Source organism: Babylonia areolata, chromosome 11 (genome assembly GCF_041734735.1).
Source record: "Babylonia areolata isolate BAREFJ2019XMU chromosome 11, ASM4173473v1, whole genome shotgun sequence".
In the NCBI taxonomy this organism is placed as follows: Eukaryota; Metazoa; Mollusca; class Gastropoda; order Neogastropoda; family Buccinidae; genus Babylonia; species Babylonia areolata.
The window spans coordinates 42,507,249-42,532,248 of record NC_134886.1 but is presented as its reverse complement, the minus strand read 5'-3'; the positions used below and the strand labels follow the sequence as shown (position 1 = coordinate 42,532,248).

Below are 25,000 nucleotides of genomic sequence, written 5' to 3'. Positions count from 1 at the left end.
AGTGGAGGGGGAGAAGATATCAGCGGCTGAACCGTGATTCAAACCAGCACGCTCAGATTCTCTCGCTTCCTAGGCGGACGCATTTCCTCTAGGCCATCACTCCACTATGTATGGATGTGTAAGTGTATAAGATGGGCGTCCTATCCTGTGGCAGTCCACTCACTCACTTACGTATTGCCCATTATGTTGTCTGGGATGTAGGGCAGCAACGAAGAACTGCCACTCTTCGGTCTTGTCTGTTTTGGGCGGGTGTCTGAATGGTACCCCACGTGTGCTTCAAGGTCTTGAGCTCTCCTTTGGCTCTTCTGCACCAGGTGTTCTTTGGTATTCCTCTCTTGCGTCCACCTTCTGGTGTCCAGTGAAGGGCTGTCCGGTGATGTTGCAGACTCTCCAGGTTTACCTTTAACGGCATCTCCAAGGTCATCAGGTATCATGAGGTCTTCTTCTTCTTCTGCGTTCACTCGTATGCACACGAGTGGGCTTTTACGTGTATGACCGTTTTTACCCTGCCATGTAGGCAGCCATACTCCGTTTTCGGGGGTGTGCATGCTGGGTATGTTCTTGTTTCCATAACCCACCGAACGCTGACATGGATTACAGGATCTTTAACGTGCGTATTTGATCTTCTGCTTGCATATACACACGAAGGGGGTTCAGGCACTAGCAGGTCTGCACATATGTTGACCTGGGAGATCGTAAAAATCTCCACCCTTTACCCACCAGGCGCCGTCACCGTGATTCGAACCCGGGACCCTCAGATTGACAGTCCAACGCTTTAACCTTTCGGCTATTGCGCCCGTCAGGTATCATGAGGTCACTGCACCCATATTTCATGAACACCACTTACAGCACCAGGCATCAAATGACAGTGATGGTAACCGTAACACTTTGTGTAAGAAGGGTTGAACTTTGAGGAAAGATATAGCAATGGATTTGTAGGCACAGTGAAGAAGAAGAAAGTAAATGATCGTGTGTGCTTGTTTGTATGTGTGTGTACACGTGTGTATGTGTGCGTGTGCATGCATATATATATGTATACGTGTGTGTGTGCGTGTGTGTGTGTGTGCGTGTGTGTGTGTGTGTGCATGTGTGTGTGTGTGTGCATGTGTGTGTGTGTGTGTGTGTGCATGTGTGTGTGTGTGTGTGTGTGTGCAGAATTTTTACTCCTACTGGCAGGAGGCGGAGTCTCGATACGCCCGTTTGCTGCTTCTGGTGTTCTCCCTGTCTCACGTCGTTCTGGTTGGTCATTGTGATCGTCATCCGTCTTTGTTGGTGTCGCTGTTGTCGTTATCATCAACGTCACTGTCATCATGACTATTGCACTAGAGTTGATAGAAATGTTATAGCTGTAGTCATCATAAAGATTAACATTATTGCTGTCGTTTTCATTGTTCTAGTCATCACAAGGACATTATCATTGTTGCTGTCGTCATCATGACATTATCATTATTGCTCTTGTCATCATGAGGACGTTATGATTATTGCTTATTATTGCTCTCATCATCATAAGGACATTATCATTATTGCTGTCATCATCATAAGGATGTTATCATTATTGCTCTTGTCATTATAATGACATTATTATTATTACTGTCTTCATCATAAGGACGTTAATCATTATCACTGTCATCATCATCACTGTCGTCATCATAAAGACATTATCATTATTGCTGTCATCATAGATAGAGATGTTTGTTATCATTATTGATGTTGTCATCATAAGGATGTTTCCATTTTTACTATCATGATAGGGACATTATCATTATTGTTGTCATCATCATAAGGATGTTTCCATTTTTGCTATCATGATAGGGACATTATCATTATTGTTGTCATCATCATAAGGATGTTTAAAAAAAAAAAAAATTATCATAAGGATGTTATCATTATTGTTGTTTTCATTGTAAGGATGTTATCATTATTGCTGTCATCATTGTAAAAAAAATTTTTATCATAAGGATGTTATCATTATTGTTGTTTTCATCATAAGGATGTTATCATTATTGCTGTCATCATTGCGTGGACATTATCATTATTGTTCTTGTCATCATAAGGACTTTATCATTATTATTGTAGTCATCATCATATCCCTGGGTGTAATTGTGTTTGTTATGACATGCTGCCATAGTCACCATCTGTACAAAACTGTCATCAGTTAGTTACCTCCTTGTACCTGGTCGTGGTCTCTTCTGTCAGCTCTGTATTTTCGCCCAGTTTCTTTGTGTATGTGATTGTCTGGCTGCTCGTTCGCTTGCCTGGTTGATCGCTCATTCTCTCTTTGTATGTTTTTTTTATCTGTCTGCATATGTTCGCTTGCTTGTCTGACTTCCTTGATGTCACCGTCCTTTGGTTTTTTCTAATAGTAAAGAGTGGTAACTCTCTTCATTCACAAGGTACACACTTCAGATCAGTGCTGCTTACGCTACCGATTCAGCTAGCACACAGGTAAATAAAAGGTACATTGGAACAAAACCCAGACACTTTCTCAAAAAAGGAAGCACCAGGCCTGTCCTTATACCAATCATTGGACATGTGCACACAGCAGCAAAGACAGAAGAAATGTGCAAACACAAATAAGCTTTCATTCAAGACTGGCATAGCCTCTTTAATCCTGAACAAGCCACACAGAACACATGGACAATACAGAACAAACACATGGTTGCCTGGGTGGTTACTGGTTTTTCTGTTGCTCCTTTAACTGGCTCTATGGTTGTTGCTGTTATTATTATTGTTACTTGTTCATGTTTTTCTCTGTGTGCAGTTGGTCCATCCGACATGCTCCTTTGACATGACCTACATCAAGTTCTTTCGCATCCTGGACTCTGTCAGGTAATGTCGTTTTTTTTTTCTTTTTCTTTTCTTTTTCTTTTTTTAACTGCTTCTGCTGCCCCATCTCCTGCACTGTTTGAGTGACATTACTCCACACGGCTAATTCCAAGTTCCACATACACAGGGTTCATCTGTCACAGACCCAGTGTCAGCAGTCCACAGGGAACCATCAGTGTTAGATTTCCAGGTGTAATCAGTCATTTTGTCAGGGTCACACCTTTCTTACACAGACACAGAAACAGATAGACAGACACAAACACACCTTCTCTCTCTGTGTCTCTCTCTTTCTGTCTCTCTTGTTTGTGTGTGTGTGTGTGTGTGTGTTTGAGTGAGTGTGTGTGTTTTATCATTAGAAGGGTAATTTGATTCCATTATAACAGTCATCATTTTCCCATGTCTGGAGGGCTTTAATGGTAAACGGACAATGAAATATGTCACTTTTTTGTCAGTCTGTTTGTCAGTCAGTCACTCACTCTGTGTATCTGTCTCTCTCATCCCCTTCTCCTTTACAAATCTTTTTGTTTCTTTTCCTAGTGATACAACTGTTCCTGCTACCCTAATGACATTAAAGCAAAGAAGTAATGAAGACAAAAAACAACAACAGAAAAACCAACAACCAACGGCACTATCCTTTAACTCTCTCCGGACAAAGGAATGCTCACGCATTCCTACACAAAACGTATTCGGATTCGGACGAAGGAATGGAATAGCATTCTCCGAAAGTAAAATTCCATCATGCGCTGTACACGTGATTTTGTGATTAGCCAAGCAGAGTGCGCTATTCTGGGTCACTCCACAATCGAACAGTATGATTGATCAGCCTGGGATGTGTGGCCTGTCTCACACACACGCTGACAAAGTCACTGACTGGTCGTCTGCTCGCGTGCCAGCCTGTTAGCAAAGCGGGCTCTTCTCAGAACGTTGTGAAGCGAACAAGGCAGTGACGGCAACGTTTTAGGGTTGCCGAAGTACTTGAAATGCTACAAACTGAAGGGTCGGACATTGAAGAGGTGGATGATGACGAAGAAGAAAGCGAATTTAATGCAGAAAGCGAGCATGGGTATGGTGATTCGGGGTGAAAAATTGGCAGTATTTTCTACGTATGGCAAAACTGTAAAAATAAGATGAGAAATTTGATTTTTTTTATATGTAATAGCTCAACGCGTAATAAACCAGTTCTGAAAGTTTCATTTTCTTACACAGTATTTTGTATTTTTTGTAATTTTTTTCCAAACCCTTACAAATGGGCCGTCTGTAGGGAAAAGCAAGGGAGAAAACCTGTCATCCCGAGTGAGTTAACCATAACACACAACTGTAAAGCAAAGAAGAAATGATGACAAGACAAAAGAACCCCCCACCCCCCAACCCACCCCGATCCCCCCTCTCAAAACCCAAACTTATCCTTAACCCTTTCATTCCACATTTTCTGTGAACTATTACCTCCCATTGTCCACGGAAAGAAAGGAGGAACTCTGTGCTGCACGGTTTTCCAGGCTACAGGAATGAAAGGGTAAGGTTCCGCCAGACTGGAAAACCAGCGGGGTTAAGTTGCAGGGTGACGGGTGCAGTAACCGAGTGGTTAAAGCGCTGGGCTTTCAGTCTGAGGGTCCCGGGTTCAAATCTCGGTAACGGCGCCTGGTGAGCAAAGGATGGAGATTTTTCCGATCTCCCAGGTCAACATATTTTCAGACCTGCTAGTGCCTGAACCCCCTTTGTGTGAGTATGCAAGCAGAAGATCAAGTACGTGCATTAAAGATCCTGTAATCCATGTCAGTGTTCGGTGGGTTATGGAAACAAGAATATACCCAGCATGCACACCCCCGAAAACAGAGTATGGCTAGGTATAAACAGTCACACATGTAAAAGCCCACTCATGTATATACGAGTGAACGTGGGAGTCACAGTCCACGAACAAAGAAGTTGCAGGGAAGTCAGAGCATACAGCACAGCACACTGTTGTGTCACAGGCTGAAGCTGCAGCCTCAGCTGGGAGAGCTGCTGCGTGACCTGCCTGTGTCAAAGGAGTGGGCGGCCACCAGTCGCCTGTGTTCCCCCCGCGTCCTCTTCCACTTCCACACCCACACCGTGGGCCCCAACCCGGATGATGACGGCACCAGTAAATCACGTTCACAGGTAGGTCAACCCTGATGATGACGGCACCAGTAAATCACGTTCACAGGTAGGTCAACCCTGATGATGACGGCACCAGTAAATCACGTTCACAGGTAGGTCAACCCTGATGATGATGGTACCAGTGAATCACGTTCACAGGTAGGTCAACCCTGATGATGATGGTACCAGTGAATCACCGTCACAGGTAGGTTACCCTGACACTGGTACCAGTGAATCACCGTCACAGGTAGGTCAACCCTGACATTGATGGTACCAGTGAAGCATGCTCACAGGTAGGTCAACCCTGACAGTGATGGTACCAGTGAATCACCATCACAGGTAGGTCAACCCTGATGATGATGGTACCAGTGAATCACCGTCACAGGTAGGTCAACCCTGACATTGATGGTACCAGGGAATCACCGTCACAGGTAGATGAACCCTGACATTGATGGTACCAGTGAAGCATGCTCACAGGTAGGTCAACCCTGACATTGATGGTACCAGTGAATCACGTTCACAGGTAGGTCAACCCTGACATTGATGGTACCAGTGAATCACCCTCACAGGTATGTCAACCCTGACACTGATGGTACCCCTCACAGGTAGGTCAACCCTGACATTGATGGTACCCTTCACAGGTAGGTCAACCCTGACATTGATGGTACCAGTGAATCACCGTCACAGGTCGGTCAACCCTGACATTGATGATACCTGTGAATCACGTTCACAGGTAGGTCAGCCCTGACATTGATGGTACCAGTGAATCACCGTCACAGGTAGGTCAACCCTGACATTGATGGTACCAGTGAATCACCGTCACAGGTAGGTCAACGCTGACATTGATGGTACCCCTCACAGGTAGGTCAGCCCTGACATTGATGGTACCAGTGAATCACCGTCACAGGTAGGTCAGCGCTGACATTGATGGTACCAGTGAATCACCCTCACAGGTAGGTCAACCCTGACATTGATGGTACCAGTGAATCACCGTCACAGGTAGGTCAACCCTGACATTGATGGTACCAGTGAATCACCGTCACAGGTAGGTCAACGCTGACATTGATGGTACCAGTGAATCACCGTCACAGGTAGGTCAACCCTGACATTGATGGTACCAGTGAATCACCGTCACAGGTAGGTCAACCCTGACATTGATGGTACCAGTGAAGCATGCTCACAGGTAGGTCAACGCTGACATTGATGGTACCAGTGAATCACCGTCACAGGTAGGTCAACCCTGACATTGATGGTACCAGTGAAGCATGCTCACAGGTAGGTCAACGCTGACATTGATGGTACCAGTGAATCACGTTCACAGGTAGGGTCAACCCTGACGACGGCAGCACCAGTAAATCACACTCACAGGTTGGGCCTTCTCTGTCTCCCCTCCCATGATATCAAACAAATTTAGGCATAACAATTAACTCTTGAGAATTAGTGCAACAGACTCAGAAGATAAAAAAAAACCCAACAAAATCTTGATAATTATACATTCAAGTACACCCAGCAGTTATCGAACGAGTCCAGTTTTGGCTGCGAATTAGGAGTCCACAGGTGGGGAATGCAAAATAAATGCTTTTATAAAGACATGGATAATGCAGTACATAACAACAGCACACAAACAAAAAATCCTCACTCACATCCTTTTGAACAAATTGAAAACCATTCCTTTTTAAGCAGTCTTTACATAATTAAGGCACTCCATTCCATTGCCGTATTCTATGGATTCATAACTATTTATTCAATTCAATTTCAATTCAGTTCAATTCAATTCAGTTCAGTTCAAAATACTTTATTATTTGCTTCAACCAAAAACAGAAAATTTTCTTTAGGCTCACTTAAAATAAAATGCCCGTCAGAAAAAAAACAAAACAAAAAAACCAACCTGACACACCCTTCACTTGTCACCATGTACACATCAATTATGTAAAAAGAAAACCATGGGAGAACAGGAGGAGAAGAAAGGAGAATGGCAGCCCAAGAATAACATCAAAAGTTATTCCATTCATGTTTGCTTCTCTGTCCTTGTGTATCCGTGAGTGTGTGTGTGTGTTCTTGTGTGCATTGTGTCTGGCTGAGGGGTCAGTCATTGTAATGCGCTTTCAGAAGTTTGGAAGCACTATGTCAGTGTACTGTTATTACGATTGTTATTATTACTCTTCTTCTTCTTCTTCTTCTTACTAGGATTATTATCATTGTTACCTTGTACAGAAACTGCCCCCGCTGAAGCGCATGCAGCATAACCTGGAGGATCAGATCTACCGTGTTCTGCGCCGTGCCCGTGTCATCACCAACATCAGGTCAGCTTCCTTTCTTCTCCTCCTCTTCTCCTCCTGCCTTCATGGGCTGCCACTCTCCTTCTCTTCCTCTATGTGGGCTGCCATTCTCCTTTCTCCTTCTCTTCTCCTTCCTTTGTGGGCTGGCGCTCTCCTCATCCTCTTCTCCTGCCTTCATGGGCTGCCACCCTTCTTTCTTCTCCTCCACCTCTTCTGCCTTCATAGGCTGCCATTCTCCTTTCTTCTCCTCCTGTTCTGCCTTCGTTGGCTGCCATTCTCCTTTCTTCTCCTGCTGTTCTGCCTTCTTGGCTGCCATTCTCCTTTCTTCTCCTCCTGTTCTGCCTTCTTGGGCTGCCATTCTCCTTTCTTCTCCTCCTGTTCTGCCTTCGTTGGCTGCCATTCTCCTTTCTTCTCCTCCTGTTCTGCCTTCATAGGCTGCCATTCTCCTTTCTCCTCCTCCTCCTCTTCTGTCTTCATGGGCTGCCAGTCTCCTTTCTTCTCCTCCTGTTCTGCCTTCTTGGGCTGCCATTCTCCTTTCTTCTCCTCCTGTTCTGCCTTCTTGGGCTGCCATTCTCCTTTCTTCTCCTCCTGTTCTGCCTTCTTGGGCTGCCATTCTCCTTTCTCCTCCTCCTCCTCTCCTGCCTTCATGGGCTGCCATTCTCCTTCTTCTCCTCTTCTCCTGCCTTCATGGGCTGCCATTCTCCTTCTTCTCCTCTTCTGCCTTCATGGGCTGCCATTCTCCTTTCTTCTTCTCTTCTCCTGCCTTCATGGGCTGCCATTCTCCTTCTTCTCCTCTTCTGCCTTCATGGGCTGCCATTCTCCTTTCTTCTCCTCCTGTTCTGCCTTCTTGGGCTGCCATTCTCCTTTCTTCTCCTCCTGTTCTGCCTTCTCGGGCTGCCATTCTCCTTTCTCCTCCTCCTCCTCTCCTGTCTTCATGGGCTGCCATTCTCCTTTCTTCTCCTCCACCTTTTCTGTCTTCATGGGCTGCCATTCTCCTTTCTTCTCCTGTTCTGCCTTCTTGGGCTGCCATTCTCCTTTCTTCTCCTCCTGTTCTGCCTTCTTGGGCTGCCATTCTCCTTTCTTCTCCTCCTGTTCTGCCTTCGTTGGCTGCCATTCTCCTTTCTCCTCCTTCTCCTCTCCTGCCTTCATGGGCTGCCATTCTCCTTCTTCTCCTCTTCTGCCTTTCTTGTCTGCAACCCATCTTTCTACTTTTCCTCTCCTGCCTTCTTAGGCTATGAAATTGACTCCCACAATCACTTGAGTTTACAAGTGGGCTTTTATGTGCATGACTGTTCTTTCCCTGCCGTGTTGGCAGCCATACTCCATTTTCGGGGGTGTGCATGCTGTGTATTTTCTGGTTTCCAGAACCTACTGAATGCTGACATAGATTATTGGAGGTTTAACGTGCGTATTTGATGTAATGTGTGATGCACACGCAGGGGGTTTCAGGCATGAGTGAGTCTGTACAGCTGTTGAGCTGGAAAATCACCAGCAGGTGCCGTGACTGGGATTTGAACCCAGTAACCACAGATTGAAAGGCCAAGACTTTAACCACTCGGCTTTTGTTCTTGTCAAAGCGTCCTTTCTCTGAAGACAGCAACTTCTTGTTGTTGTTTGTTGTTGTTTTTTTAAATAGTTCAATATTATTCTATAGTATGGCATGTTTATAGACAAGAACAAGAATCAGTTTGTCATTGTTGAAAAATTGAACATTATCTCAGCAGCAAGACATGGAAATATGGAAATATAACAGTGCATACATGAAGTCAGAGCACACGAGCACACACATGACAGTATGTTTACAAACTGACCACACCACACCAAACCACACCACACCACACAACACAACACCACACAACACCCAATCGCACTACACCACAACCCATCACATCACACCACACCATACCACATCAGTCACACCCCACCCCACCACAATACCCCCATCCCATACCACCCGTACTCCACCACATGACCCCCCATCCCATACCACCCCCACCCCGCCACAATACCCCCATCCCATACCACCCCTACTCCACCACACCACATGACCCCCATCTCATACCACCTCCACCCCACCACATGACCCCCATCCCATACCACCCCTACTCCACCACACCACATGACCCCCCATCCCATACCACCCCTACTCCATCCCACCACATGACCCCCATCCCATACCACCCCCACCCCACCACATGACCCCCATCCCATACCACCCCCACCACACCACATGACCCCCATCCCATACCACCCCACCACACCACATGACCCCCATCCCATACCACCCCACCACACCACATGACCCCCATCCCATACCACCCCTACTCCACCACACCACATGACCCCCATCCCATACCACCCCTACTCCACCACACCACATGACCCCCATCCCATACCACCCCTACTCCACCACACCACATGACCCCCATCCCACACCACCCCACCACACCACACCACACAACCCCCATCCCATACCACCCCTACTCCACCACACCACAATACCCCCATCCCATACCACCCCTACTCCACCACACCACATGACCCCCATCCCATACCACCCCTACTCCACCACACCACATGACCCCCATCCCATACCACCCCACCACACCACACCACACAACCCCCATCCCATACCACCCCTACTCCACCACACCACATGACCCCCATCCCATACCACCCCACCACACCACGCCACATGACCCCCATCCCATACCACCCCTACTCCACCACACCACATGACCCCCATCCCATACCACCCCCATCCCACCACATGACCCCCATCTCATACCACCTCCACCCCACCACGCCACATGACCCCCATCCCATACCACCCCTACTCCACCACACCACATGACCCCCATCCCATACCACCCCCATCCCACCACATGACCCCCATCTCATACCACCTCCACCCCACCATGCCACATGACCCCCATCTCATACCACCTCCACCCCACCACGCCACATGACCCCCATCCCATACCACCTCCACCCCACCACACCACATGACCCCCATCCCATACCACCCCCACCACACCACATGACCCCCATCCCATACCACCCCTACTCCACCACACCACATGACCCCCATCCCATACCACCCCTACTCCACCCCACCACATGACCCCCATCCCATACCACCCCTACTCCACCACACCACATGACCCCCATCCCATACCACCCCTACTCCACGCCGCCACATGACCCCCATCCCATACCACCCCTACTCCACCACACCACATGACCCCCATCCCATACCACCCCTACTCCACCCCACCACATGACCCCCATCCCATACCACCCCTACTCCACGCAGCCTGACCCAGCAACACCAGACAACGCCATGCCACATGTGGCTCATGTCATGGCTTGGCTTCGCGAACAAAGATTGAGAAAAGGAGTTGTCCTCATCTGCTGCAAGGCTCCCTGGTGGCTGACGAGGCCACACCAAGCTACACCACACCACACCACACCAAGCTACACCACACCACACCACACCACACCACACCAAGCTACACCACACCACACCACACCACACCACACCACACCACACCAAGCTACACCACACCACACCACACCACACCAAGCTACACCACACCACACCAAGCTACGCTACACCACACCACACCACACCACACCAAGCTACACCACACCACACCACACCACACCAAGCTACACCACACCACACCACACCACACCAAGCTACACCACACCACACCACACCACACCACACCACACCAAGCTACACCACACCACACCAAGCTACGCTACACCACACCACACCACACCACACCAAGCTACACCACACCACACCACACCACACCAAGCTACACCACACCACACCAAGCTACACCACACCACACCACACCGCACCACACCACACCAAGCTACACCACACCACACCACACCAAGCTACACCACACCAAGCTACACCACACCACACCACACCACACCAAGCTACACCACACCACACCACACCACACCACACCAAGCTGCACCACACCACACCAAGCTACACCACACCACACCACACCACACCACACCACACCAAGCTACACCACACCACACCACACCAAGCTACACCACACCACACCAAGCTACACCACACCACACCACACCACACCAAGCTACACCACACCACACCACACCACACCACACCACCCCACACCACCCCTGAATAACAATCCACACACCACCCTGTCAATGGTTCTGACTTCCATGCCAGGCTGACCCCAATGTATCAGTAAATGTGGGTAAATAAACAAAATGGTCATGCACGTAAAATGTTACATGTCTGAGTGTGTATGTGTGCATGCCTGAAATCTGCTTGAATGAAACAGGAAAATGAATGATGAGCACCCAATGGCAGCCATCAGTCAGCTCTACCCAGATAGGCAGCCTGTTGTGCAAATGACCCTGTGTTTGTAAAGTGCTTTGAGCTTGGCCTTTGACCGAGGATAGGCGCAGTATGAATATCCACATCATTCATTGGTTCATGTGTGTGGTGGACTCTCAGCAACAACTCCCTGTTCGCTGTGCCGGCCAACCAGGAGTTCGTCTTCATCAGCAGTCGGAAGAACGAGGCGACAGAGCCCAACACCTTCCTCCTCAACTTCATGAAGAACCATTTCTTGGGACACGGTAATGCCATACATGCCTCACGTTCCATTAGTTGGGTTATGCTGCTGGTCAGGCACCTGCTTTGCAGATGTGGTGTTGCGTATATGGATTTGTCTGAATGCAGTGATGCCTCCTTGAGTGACTGAACTGAACTGATGTTCACAGAATAGCCGTATAGGAGTTGTGGCCTGGTGGTAAAGCGTCGGACTAGGAAGCAAGAGAATCTGAGCATGTGGGATTGAATCCTATGCTCTACAGTAGTTTCTCCTCCCTCCGTGAAACATTGAGTGGTGGGTCTGGACACAAGTCATTAGGAAGAGATGATAAACCGAGGTCCCATGTGCAGCATGTACTTAGCGTACATAAAAGAACCCATGGCAACAAAAGGGTTGTCCTTATCCCTGGCAAAATTCTGTAGGAAAAATCCTCTTTGATAGGAAAGCAAATACACTTGCAGGCAGAAAGAAGGGGGGAGGGATGGGGAGTGGGGAAGGGGGACGCTGCACTGTAGCAACATGCTGTCTCTGGAAAGAGAAGCCTGAATTTCACACAGAGAAATATGTTGTGGCAAAAATGTAAATGTATTTGATATGGAAAAATGTCTGTATAAAAAATTTTAAAAAAAGGATGAGCATTCTGCAATACTACCATTGTCTTTTGTTGTTGTTGTTGTTGTTGTTTTCAGGAATGTTCTCATTATTTTACCAAGCTTAGTTTACTTTTTATGACATGTATAACATTGATGACCTGTCAGTTGAGTATACACGTGCTTGAAAGTGTGATTGTACAGGAAGGGTTGAGTAGTTCTGGGGATGGAGCTCAATATGATGCATATTGTTGAATCAAACTGAGCTTCTGGTGTTTTTTTTCCCCTTTCATGCAGTTTTGTATGTGTATGTGGGCGTATGTGTGTGGATGTGTGTGCAGTCATATTTGTGCATGTATGTATGTGTGTGCAATGTGTATGTGCATTTTTGTGCATGCATATATGTCTGAAACCTGTATGTGCGTGGATGTGGATGTGTGCATTCATGTTTGTGCGTGTATGTATGTGTGTGTGCAATATATGTCTGCGCATGGACACGTGCACATCCACAGGCACTGTTTCCTGCCTCAACATGTAAGAGTGCCTTCCCTTTGTGCTGTTTTACAGACAGCCCACGAAGCAAGAGCCACCACCAGGGGCCTCGGCGAGGCACCGCAGCCAACAGCTCTTCATCCTCAGAGAGTGTGAGGTCACCGCTGATGTCTGTGCGGCAGGAGAACAGCTTTAAGGAGTTCCTCTGGCAGCACGTGGAGATCGCCTTCCACAAAGGATTTGACGACAACGTGGGGCGGAACCCTGTGCCGGCCAGGTTTGAGGTATCCATTCACGTCTGAGCTGGATACATTTTGTATTGTATTGTTTTGTGGTGTATTGTATTGTATTGTATCCTATTGTATTGTATGACCTGAGTGTGGCCCGGCCCCCTCAGAGTGCAAGGAGTTAAGGGCCGAAACACCTGACTGAGGGGGGCTTCTTCTCTGAAGACCTTGTATTGTCCAGCCCTCCCTAGAGTTTCTTATCACTGTTGTTCTGTATTGTATTACTCTTTTGTCTCAACAGATTTCTCTGTGTGAAATTCGGGCTGCTCTCCCCAGGGAGAGTGCGTCGCTACACTGAGAGCACCAGCCTTTCTTTTTTTCTTCTGCATGCAGTTTTATTTCTTTTCCTATAGAAGTGGATTTTTCTACAGAATATTGCCAGGGACATCCCTTTTATTGCCATCAGTTCTTTTATATGGGCTAAGTGCATGCTGCACACGGGACCTCGATTTATTGTCTTGTCAAGATGACTGGTGTCCAGACCACCACTCAGATTCTAGTGGATGGGGATAAAATACAGGCGACTGGGATTCAAACCAGTGCGCTCAGATTCTCAGGCTTCCTGGGCAGACGCTTCACCACCAGGCCAGCACTCCAGTCATGTAGCCATAAGTGATAAGTGCATGATGCCTTGGTTTGTCAGAGGGCACGCACTGGCCAGACACCTCCTTCAGCCCTCTAGGTTTTCTGTTGGGGTTTCCTCACCTTAAGCTCCTAGCTTCTTCTTCTTCTTCTGTGTTCCCTGGCCACGCTAGACTTTCAGTCCGGTCAGGACAGCGAAGTCCGCGGTCTGTCACAGGGACCCCACCGGTCCCCACAGTTTCTCCTGGAGCTCCACAGGGCTGGGCCATGCCTGACGTTTCAGAGCATTGAAGGTGGGACAGGACTGCAGGATATGGGAGGGGGTCTGTGGACCTGTGCTACAAGGGCACTGGTCAGTATGTGATATCTTCAGACAGTAGAGATAGGAGAGGAGCTGACAGTGTCCCGTTCGCAGTCTGAAGATTGTGAGCTGTGCTGCTCTGTCCAGCTCATGGATGCCGTCTTTTTCATCTTCCGGCCTGATGTCCAGACGTTGGCGCCATGCTTTCCTGAAGCTGTTTCTCAGAGCTCCTGGCTTGAAAACCTCTGCTTATTTTTTTTTTTAATTGATGGCTTTGACCAGTACAGGTTTCAGTCATGTGTGAGGCCAGATTACTGTACGTGTTGAAAACTGAAGTAAAGGGAAGAAAGGCTGGGCCTCACGTTATCATAAGTTATGCTGCTGTCAGGCATCTACTTAGCAGATGTGGTGTAGCTTGTAAGGATTTGTCCAAACGCAGTAACTCATCCTTCAGAATCTGAAATTGAAATAGTGATTCAGATGAGACGATAAACTGAGTCCTGTGTGCAGCATGCATTTAGCGCATGTAAAAGAACCCACGGCAACAAAAGGATTGTCCCTGGCAAAATTCTGTAGAAAAATCCACTTCCATCAGAAAACAAATAAAATTGCAGGTGCTGTCAGTATAGCGGCATGCTTTCCCTTGGGAGAGCAGCCTGAATTTCACACAGAGAAATCTGTTGTGACAAAAAGAGTGATACATATACAAATACAAACTTGTGTATCATGGAAGACAATGGAGATGTCAGTGGTCCCAGGAGATGAGAATGCAGCCCAAAGGCAGAGACACACCAGTGTGGGCTTCTTGTGTATAGTAAGATGTATGCATGTATGTATGCATGACTTTTCTGTTTGTGTCAACAGGTGCCCACGGCTTCATTGTGGTTTGAGGTGTGTCAGAGAATGCACAACTTTCTGTGTGTGTCAACAGCTGCCCACTGCCTGGTGTGGTTTGAGGTGTGTCACCAAATGGATGACCTTTCTGTGTGTGTCAACAGCTACCCACAGCCTCGCTGTGGTTTGAGGTGTGTCAGCGAATGCACGACTTCCTGTTTGACGCCACGCCAGAGGGTCGAGCCCAGAGCGCCCTGAACTTACTGCGCACCTTGCTGGATCCGGACATGAAGTTTTCTGAAGGGTGAGGTTTGAACCTGAGTGTGTGTGGTTGGAGGGGGAGTGTTCGTACAGAACTGATTTCATATGCATGATTGTGCTTTTGGAGGGGCGGTGTTGGGGGGAGGGAGAATGGGGGGGTGGGGGGGTGCTGGGGGGGGGGGGGTCTTTGTATTGGATTGATTTTGAATGCATCTTTGTATTTTTGGAGGGGGTGTGTTTTTATTTGATTGATTTTGAATGCATGATTGTACTTTTGGAGGGGGTGGGGGGGGGGGGGTCTTTGTATTGGATTGATTTTGAATGTATGATTGTATTTTTGGAGGGGGGGTGTCTTTGTATAGGACTGATTTTGAATGCATGATTGTACTTTTGGAGGGGAGGGTGGTGTCTTTGTTTTGGATTGATTTTGAATGCATGATTGTATTTTTGGAGGGGATGGGGGGATTGTATAAATTTACATTGATGTTGATAATTAGTAAGATGTACCAATTAGCACTGAATTGATTCCTAATTAATTGGACGTCAGTTTTATGCAGTTAGAATTTTTTGTAACGGTTAGCGACAGTGATTCAGGTTAACAGCACAACAGTGATGACATTTGAGTTTGACCAACATTTTGATTTCAACCACACGTGAATGGGAAGTGTCTTTGTGAAGTGCATCTCTGGTCACCACTGTCACAGTCGCTGCAACAAAATCATTTCCATGGCGGAAGCGGCCTACCAGTCAGAGTTACCTCCCTTCTACGTGACAGCCTGTCACCTGTCCAAGGTGAGTGGGAACGTTGCTGTCTGTCTGTTTGTTAGCTTGTGTGTGTTGTTCTGTTGTCGTTTACTTGTGTGTGTTGTCCTGTTGTCTATCTGTGTGTGTGTGTGTTGTCCTGTTGTCTATCTGTGTGTGTGTGTGTTGTCCTGTTGTCTATCTGTTTATGTGTGTGTTGTCCTGTTGTCTATCTGTGTGTGTGTGTGTGTGTTGTCCTGTTGTCTATCTGTCTCTGTGTGTGTGTGTGTTGTCCTGTTGTCTATCTGTTTATGTGTGTGTTGTCCTGTTGTCTATCTGTGTGTGTGTGTGTGTGTGTTGTCCTGTTGTCTATCTGTCTCTGTGTGTGTGTGTGTTGTCCTGTTGTCTATCTGTGTGTGTGTGTGTGTGTGTGTGTGTGTGTGTGTGTGTGTGTTGTCCTGTTGTCTATCTGTGTGTGTGTGTGTGTGTGTGTTGTCCTGTTGTCTATCTGTGTGTGTGTGTGTGTGTGTGTGTTGTCCTGCTGTCTATCTGTGTGTGTGTGTGTGTGTGTGTTGTCCTGTTGTCTATCTATTTATGTGTGTGTTGTCCTGTTGTCTATCTGTGTGTGTGTGTGTTGCCCTGTTGTCTATCTGTGTGTGTGTGTTGTCCTGTTGTCTATCTGTGTGTGTGTGTGTGTGTGTTGTCCTGTTGTCTATCTGTTTATGTGTGTGTTGCCCTGTTGTCTATCTGTGTGTGTGTGTTGTCCTGTTGTCTATCTGTGTGTGTGTGTGTGTTGCCCTGTTGTCTATCTGTGTGTGTGTGTGTTATCCTGTTGTCTATCTGTGTGTGTGTGTGTGTATGTTGTCCTGTTGTCTATCTGTGTGTGTGTGTTGTCCTGTTGTCTGTGTGTGTGTGTGTGTGTGTGTTGATCTGTGTGTGTGTGTGTGTGTGTGTGTGTTGCCCTGTTGTCTGTTTGCTGGTACAAGTGCCAGTGAGAACTAGTCAGATGAATTATGAACAGTTTCAACCAGGCAGTGATATGAAGCTGAATTAACACTTTGCACCCTATCAGTGCAGCTGCACTTCAGTTGCTGTAATTTCCAGGCAGTGAGGTGCAGCTGTATTAAGACTTTGCACCCCATCAGTGCAGCTGTACTGTAGTGTCTGTGGACCAGCCCATCAACAGGTGAAGATGGAGGCCTATATAGCTGAGTTTGAAAACAGAAAGAAGTGATGATGGTAGTGGCAAGCCTGGGAGGTGATGATAAGGCGTATGTCATTTATCAGTTTGAAGATACCGTGGATCAGTACTGGTTTTTGCACAGTTAAGGTTATTATTATCATCATTTTAACATGACAAAAACCATAATGATGATAACAACCATCATGAAATTCTACCACCATGACAATGATGATGACAACAGTGATGATTATTATGAGAACCATCCTGGTAATTGTAACGACCGTGATGACGACAACAATAACGATGATGGTGATGATGATGATAACCATCATGGTAATTCTGACTACTGTGACAATGACAGCCATGGTGATTATGATGATGGTGATGGTGATGATGATGATAACCATCATGGTAATTCTGACTACTGTGACAATGACAGCCATGGTGATGATGATGATGGTGATGATGATGATGATGGTAACCATCATGGTAATTCTAACTACTGTGACAATGACAGCCATGGTGATGATGATGATGGTGATGGTGATGATGATGGTAACCATCATGGTAATTCTGACTACTGTGACAATGACAGCCATGGTGATGATGATGATGGTGATGGTGATGATGATGATAACCATCATGGTAATTCTGACTACTGTGACAATGACAGCCATGGTGATGATGATGATGATGATGGTGATGATGATGGTAACCATCATGGTAATTCTGACTACTGTGACAATGACAGCCATGGTGATGATGATGATGATGATGGTGATGATGATGGTAACCATCATGGTAATTCTGACTACTGTGACAATGACAACGACAATGACAACAATGATGATGGTAACGATGGTGATGATGATGATGGTTATTATCAGTATCGTGACGATGATGGTAATGACGAATATTGAGATGATGATGACAAGTGATGATGGTGGTGATGATGGTGACAATGACGACGACAACAATGACAACAGTGATGGTGATGATGACGGTGACAGTGATGATGGTGGTGATGATGGTGACAATGACGACGACAACAGTGACAACAGTGATGGTGATGATGACGGTGACAGTGATGATGATGGTGACAATGATGACGACAACAGTGACAACAGTGATGGTGATGATGACGGTGGCAGTGATGATGGTGACAATGATGACGACAACAGTGACAACGGTGATGGTGATGATGATGGTGACAGTGATGATGGTGACAATGACGAGGACAACAGTGACAACAGTGATGGTGATGAGGATGACAACTGTGACGATGGTGATGATGACGGTGGCAGTGATAATTGGCACAGCTGGGGCAGGCCAAGCGAGTGTTTTCACAGTACGCACGGGGCCCGGCGTTCGACAAGTACCTGAAGCAGTTGGAGGAGTCGTGCCGAGCATTCTGGACGGAGGGTCGACAGCAGTGTGAGGCTGTCAGTCTCTCCGGCAACCTGTGTGTCAACCAGGTGAGAAAGAATGAACGAACAAAGTTTTTTTATTGAGAGAAGTGGAATAATCATACAAGCACAATTTTTCATCCAGCCCTCCAGACAAAGAGAAAATTAAAATGAATCATGAAGGGTCAGGGAGTGGGGTGGGGTGGGGGGGTGAGGATTCGGGCAACCAGTGGATCTGGATTTGTTGTTTGTGTGTTGGTTTGATTCACCTGTACATATTTGAGTCCATGTTTTTGTTCCTGTGTGTCCATTTGTTTCAGCTGCAAAATGACAAAGAAAATGATGAATGAATGAATAAAGAGAGGCTGCTGACTGCAGCTAGCTTTGATTCCTCCACTTGGATGGACTAGTGCTTTGCACAGGACAGGAGTCAGACCCCAGTGGGTCACAGTATTTTATTTTATTTTATTCATTTATTTTTTTGCTGCCCCATCATCTGCACCATTTCAGTGGCATTACTCCCACACTGCTCATTTAGATTCCCCCATACACGGCCACACCCGGGTTCGTCCATCACAGTTCCAGCATCGGCAGTCCGCAGGGAACAATCGATGTTAGGTCGTTAGGAGGCCACACACCAGAGGAGACCCTGCACTGCTGCTGAGTCACTTCGGTGGTGTTCAGTGGTGCCTGTTCTGATTTAATGTACTTAGGATACCATCTACTAAGCCCCCTACTTATGACAATAATGGCTTAGTCATGGAGCCAGTCTGAATGAGCGTCCCTCCCAGAGTGGAGACCACCACCACGTCCCTCAAACAACAGCCCCCCATGAATCTGCCGACACACTGACGACATTGACAGGACTCACCCCAAGCACGGAAGTGGAGGGGTATCAAAACAGAGGTCACCATGAGAGCAGGGCATGAAAGGCCACAGTTTTTGAGACTTTTGTTTATATTGATGATGATGAAGGACAGTGCGTCACATTAAAATGTTAGATTAAATCACTCCAGATGAAGGAGCCTGATCGGGCTATATAACATTCTGAATTCAGTCGGTTTCAAACTCTCTGCGCTTTCCTGGATTTACAAGTCATGTATATTACTGATCAGTTTGGAAGTTTTCAGTGCATAAACTGTAACCTCTTTTTTTTGTAGGCGATTTTATTTCTTACCCATACAAATGGGTTGTCTGTTGGGAAATTCAGGGGAACTAACTGGCAGTACTAAGTGAGTTACCTCATTCAGCCCTGCACCTGAGCTATGGCCTGGCTTCTAATTTGTTTCATGAAAATGGTGAGCACATTCCGACACATGCATAAAAAAGAAACGAAGTGAACTCACTTCTACAGTATCTCCAGCTGTGTTGCCAACATGTCATTTTGGAGGGGAAAAATCCCTGTCGATTTCAGTATTTTCTTCGTTTTTCTGCTTCAGTATGGCAGGGGGACCTGCCAACAGAGGCTGTAAACTCTCTAGGTTTGAATGGGTTTATCCCTGAAAACGGAGTATAGCTGCCTACTTGGCAGGGTAAAAAAGGGTCATGCACGTAAAAGTCTACTCTTGTACATACGAGTGAACATGGGAGTTGCAGCCCACAAATGAAGAAGAAGAAGAAGAATGGGTTTGACTCTTTCACTGCCATAAGCGACTTTAGTCGAATAGACAGTGCACCATCATAGGCGACTTTTATCGACATCGAGTGGTCATGTTGATAGGACCGGTTTTCATAGGTGACTTTTATCAACATGGAGTGGTCATGTTGATAGGACCAGTTTTCACAGGCGACTTTTATCAACATGGAGTGGTCATGTTGATAGGACCGGTTTTCATAGGCGACTTTTATCGACATGGAGTGGTCATGTTGATAGGACCGGTTTTCATAGGCGACTTTCATCGACATGGAGTGGTCATGTTGATAGGACCGGTTTTCATAGGTGACTTTCATCGACATGGAGTGGTTATGTTGATAGGACCGGTTTTCATAGGCGACTTTCATCGACATGGAGTGGTCATGTTGATAGGACCGGTTTTCATAGGCGACTTTCATCGACATGGAGTGGTCATGTTGATAGGACCGGTTTTCATAGGCGACTTTCATCGACATGGAGTGGTCATGTTGATAGGACCGGTTTTCATAGGCGACTTTCATCGACATGGAGTGGTCATGTTGATAGGACTGGTTTTCATAGGCGACTTTCATCGACATGGAGTGGTCATGTTGATAGGACCGGTTTTCATAGGCGACTTTCATCGACATGGAGTGGTCATGTTGATAGGACCGGTTTTCATAGGCGACTTTCATCGACATGGAGTGGTCATGTTGATAGGACCGGATTTCAAATTGTAACAAAGCTTGACCGCTGCAGCCAGTTTCCCGCCTATAGAACAATGACTAACCATTGCCACCCTGACTGAGTTTGAAGTGACCAGTTATACTGAGTTGTTTTGGCATGAACCGAAGCCTGTGAGATCATTGTTTCTAAAATATTTGGTGGTACTGAGGAGTGTTGTTCACACAGAAACTTGGTGGTGAAAGAGTTAAATGTAATTCTAGGGAGGAAAAAAATTTTTTGGGGAAAGAAGGGTGGTGTGTGTGTGTGTGTGTGTGTGTGTGTGTGTGTTTGCAGCTGCACCTTGCTCTGAGTGAGGGCACCATTTCTAGAATGTTTGGTTCTGTGGAGTGTTTTTCACAAAGAAACGTGGTGGTGAAAGAGTTAAATGTAATTTTAGGGAGGAAAAAAAAATTCACAAAAAGATGATGTGTCTGTGTGTGTTTGCAGCTGCACCGTGCTCTCAGCAAGGGCACTGTTTCTAGAATATTTGGTGGTGCTGGGGAGTGTTTTTCACACAGAAACTTGCTGATGAAAGAGTTAAATGTAATTTTAGGGAGGAAAAAAAGTTTTTTTTTCACAGAAAGGTGGTGTGTCTGTGTGTGTATGTGCAGCTGCACCGTGCCCTGAGCGAGGTCAGCACGGAGGCCAACAAGGACCTTCCAGTCATGGCCCACTCCAGTCAGCTGAAGACCAAGGCTGCCTGCAACTGTGGGAGCCAGCAGGCCGAGAAAGACGACCCCTTCGACCATAGGGTGAGAGAGGGCTCCGCCTGACAACACAATGCAGTAAATTACGATACAATGTGTAATAGTCAGTCTTGTTCGACTATGACCATCAGAACAGCAGAGGAGGTAACTGCTGTCCTGACTATCTGGGCCAGAATTTGATTATAGTGGAGAGTGCCTTGCCCAAGTTACATCCCCACTCTCTCGGCCAAGAGGGTTTCAGGACAGTCGGCATTGGGTAGCTCCCAAAGGCCAACTAGCCCCCAAGGCTGTAGCACTAAGAGCCAGTGCAATTTTGCCTCCTAGCTTGAGAGTCATAGACCTTCACAAAAGACTAAGCTGTAAATGATTTCCCATTGTAATGGGGAAACCATTGATAATACAGCTGTCACTTTGCTGTTGGCCCATCTGTAAACTTATGTCAATCTCTGATAAAAGCTGAATATGATACAATACTATACAATGCAATACATTGAATACGATACAACACGACACAATACTATACAAAACGTCTTTATTCATCCATTTAGAAATGAAATTGTGCATCCACAGGCTCGTCACTCACCCTTCACAATATCTCAGCCCACAGCCACGCCCACCACACTCTCAGCTGACAAAGGTTGGACCACACTCACACACAAAAGCAACATATAAAACTAAATGCACACAAGCAAGTAATATAACACAGCGGGTGCTTTTCCCACACACACACCCACTTCCCCTTAAACACACACACACACACACACACACACACACACACACACACACACACTTTGTAAAATAACATGAATATTCAGAAACATAAGAGCAGCACTGTGCTGGTGGCTGTATTTTGTTTGTTGTTGACACCACTCTCTGTATAGTGTGTTTACAAGATGTGTGTCTGTACTGTTTCAGTGGCCCCAGGAGGCATGCGGAATAAACTTGTTTCATAACCGTTGTGCAGATGTGTGTGTGTGTGTCTCTGTGTGTGTGTGTCTGTATGTTTGTTTATTATGTGTGTGTGTCTCTGTGTGTGTGTCTGTATGTTTGTTTATTATGTGTGTGTGTCTCTGTGTGTGCGTGTCTGTATGTTTATTTACATTTATTTGCTTATTTGTTTATTGTCATTATTGTCTTTTTATTTTATTTTTTTTCCTGCATTTTATTTCATTTCATTATCTGTCTGGTTACTTTTTTGTTGTTGTTATAAATCATTTATCCATTTATTTGTTTATGCTTCTTTTTTTTTCTTCAAGGCCTGACTAGGTGCATGGGTTACACTGCTGGTCGTGCATTTGCTTAGCAGATGTGGTGTAGCATATATGGATTTGTCTGAATGCAGTGACGCTTCCTTGAGAAACTGACCTGAGCTGAACTGCTGTTTTCATTATTCATTTGACTTCACTGTCGTGTTATGAAAGTTATACAAAGACTCAAGGAAAGTTATACAAAGACTCATTCTGCCTTTTGTTCTTCACTAAAAGCTCAAAACCTATCCTGTAAGTACTTGTGCTTTCCTACTTCTCCAACACAGCCTCATGCCTACCAACCCTCTTTGCATGGAGTGATGGCCTGGAGGTAACACATCCGCCTAGGAAGTGAGAGAATCTGAGTGCGCTGGTTCGAATCACAGCTCAGCCGCCGATATTTTCTCCCCCTCCACTGGACCTTGAGTGGTGGTCTGGACGCTAGTCATTTGGTTGAGACGATAAACAGAGGTCCCGTGTGCAGCATGCACTTAGTGCACGTAAAAAAAACAACCCACGGCAACAAAAGGGTTGTTCCTGGCAAAATTCTGTAGAAAAAAATCCACTAGTTTGGGATACAGAGGGGAGGTAACCTACTTCCGTGAGGTTATCGGCCATAGCTACTTTCGTTTTCTCCGCATAGGCGGATAGTAGTTTGCACAGGACAGGAATCGGACTCCCTGCCGGAGTCAGCTCTAGTGGGTCACAATAAAGTATGTTAGATAAACGTAATTTAGGAAAAGAATTTCCTGTTATTATTATCGTGAATATTATTGTTATCAGTATTATTATTATTATTACTATTATCATTATGATTATTGTTTATCTATATATGTTTTGTATCGGATTTCTCAGAGTGCAAACTACGACTTCTACCTGACGCTGGAGGCGGCATGTTGTGGCACACTGCCCCACATGGACATGCCCACCTTCAAACCCAGCAGTAGCCTCGTCACCGCCGCTGCCAGTCCCAGCATCAACACAGAGGTTGTTGAGTTCGCCAGAGAGGAAGGGGGAGAGGTCAAGGATGTCTTGGCGGGAATGTCGACGCTCAGTCTGGCTCTCAGCCTCGGTGAGTTGGGTTCCCGGGATTGGGAAGGTGTCTTGTTTGTCCCCTGTGTCATGTGAAAAGTTACAGTTTTTTGGGGGGGTTTTGGTGGTTGTTTTCTATTGTTGTTTGTTCATTCTTTTATCTTTCCTTCCCTTCAGTCTTAATTGCTCCCACGCTGCTCACTCAGAGTTCCCCATGCGCAGCTGCACCCAGGTTTCATCTGTCCCAGATCCGGCACTGACAATCCACAGGGAACTATTGATATCAGGTCACCAGGGGGCCACACACCAGAGGAGATCCTGCACGGTTGCTGAGTCACATCACGTCGGTGGTGGTCTTATCTAAAGTATCTCTGTTGAGTCATTTTCTACATTGACAAAAGAGATGCTTACTTTTTTCACCCCCCAATGTCTCCTTCATTTTTTTTGCCTGCCTGCTTTCTTTCTCTCCTTCCTTCCTTCCGTCTTCATTCCATTGACTGATGTGCTCTCTCTCTCGTTCTTTTTTGCCTGCCTGCTTTCTTTCTTTCCTTCCTTCCGTCTACATTCCATTGACTGACATGCTCTCTCTCGTTCTTTTTTGCCTGCCTGCTTTCTTTCTCTCCTTCCTCCCTTCATTCCATTGACTGATGTGCTCTCTCTCTCATTCTTTCTTGCCTGCCTGCTTTCTTTCTTTCCTTCCTCCCTTCATTCCATTGACTGACATGCTCTCTCTCATTCTTTCTTGCGTGCCTGCTTTCTTTCTCTCCTTCCTTCTGTCTTCATTCCATTGACTGATGTGCTCTCTCTCTCGTTCTTTTTTGCCTGCCTGCTTTCTTTCTCTCCTTCCTTCTGTCTTCATTCCATTGACTGACATGCTCTCTCTCTCGTTCTTTCTTGCCTGCCTGCTCTCTTTCTCTCCTTCCTCCCTTCATTCCATTGACTGACATGCTCTCTCTCTCGTTCTTTTTTACCTACCTGCTTTCTTTCTCTTCTTCCTTCCGTCTTCATTCCATTGACTGACATGCTCTCTCTCTCGTTCTTTTTTACCTACCTGCTCTCTTTCTCTCCTTCCTCCCTTCATTCCATTGACTGACATGCTCTCTCTCTTGTTCTTTCTTGCCTGCCTGCTTTCTTTCTTTCCTTCCATCCTTCCGTCTTCATTC

The 25,000-nt window shown here is 46.4% G+C and overlaps 1 protein-coding gene across 1 annotated transcript in view; it reads left to right on the top strand.

Annotated features, from left to right (window-relative positions):
• LOC143287748 (nonsense-mediated mRNA decay factor SMG8-like) overlaps positions 1–25,000 on the top strand; it is a 52,443-nt gene that overhangs the window by 6,250 nt on the left and 21,193 nt on the right. Inside the window, 11 exon segments of the mRNA XM_076596005.1 lie at positions 1,156–1,239; positions 2,762–2,829; positions 4,797–4,962; positions 7,156–7,244; positions 11,737–11,861; positions 12,994–13,202; positions 15,087–15,226; positions 15,888–15,975; positions 18,427–18,582; positions 21,463–21,603; positions 23,661–23,877. Of these exon segments, the coding sequence (XP_076452120.1) occupies positions 1,156–1,239; positions 2,762–2,829; positions 4,797–4,962; positions 7,156–7,244; positions 11,737–11,861; positions 12,994–13,202; positions 15,087–15,226; positions 15,888–15,975; positions 18,427–18,582; positions 21,463–21,603; positions 23,661–23,877 (1,483 nt within the window).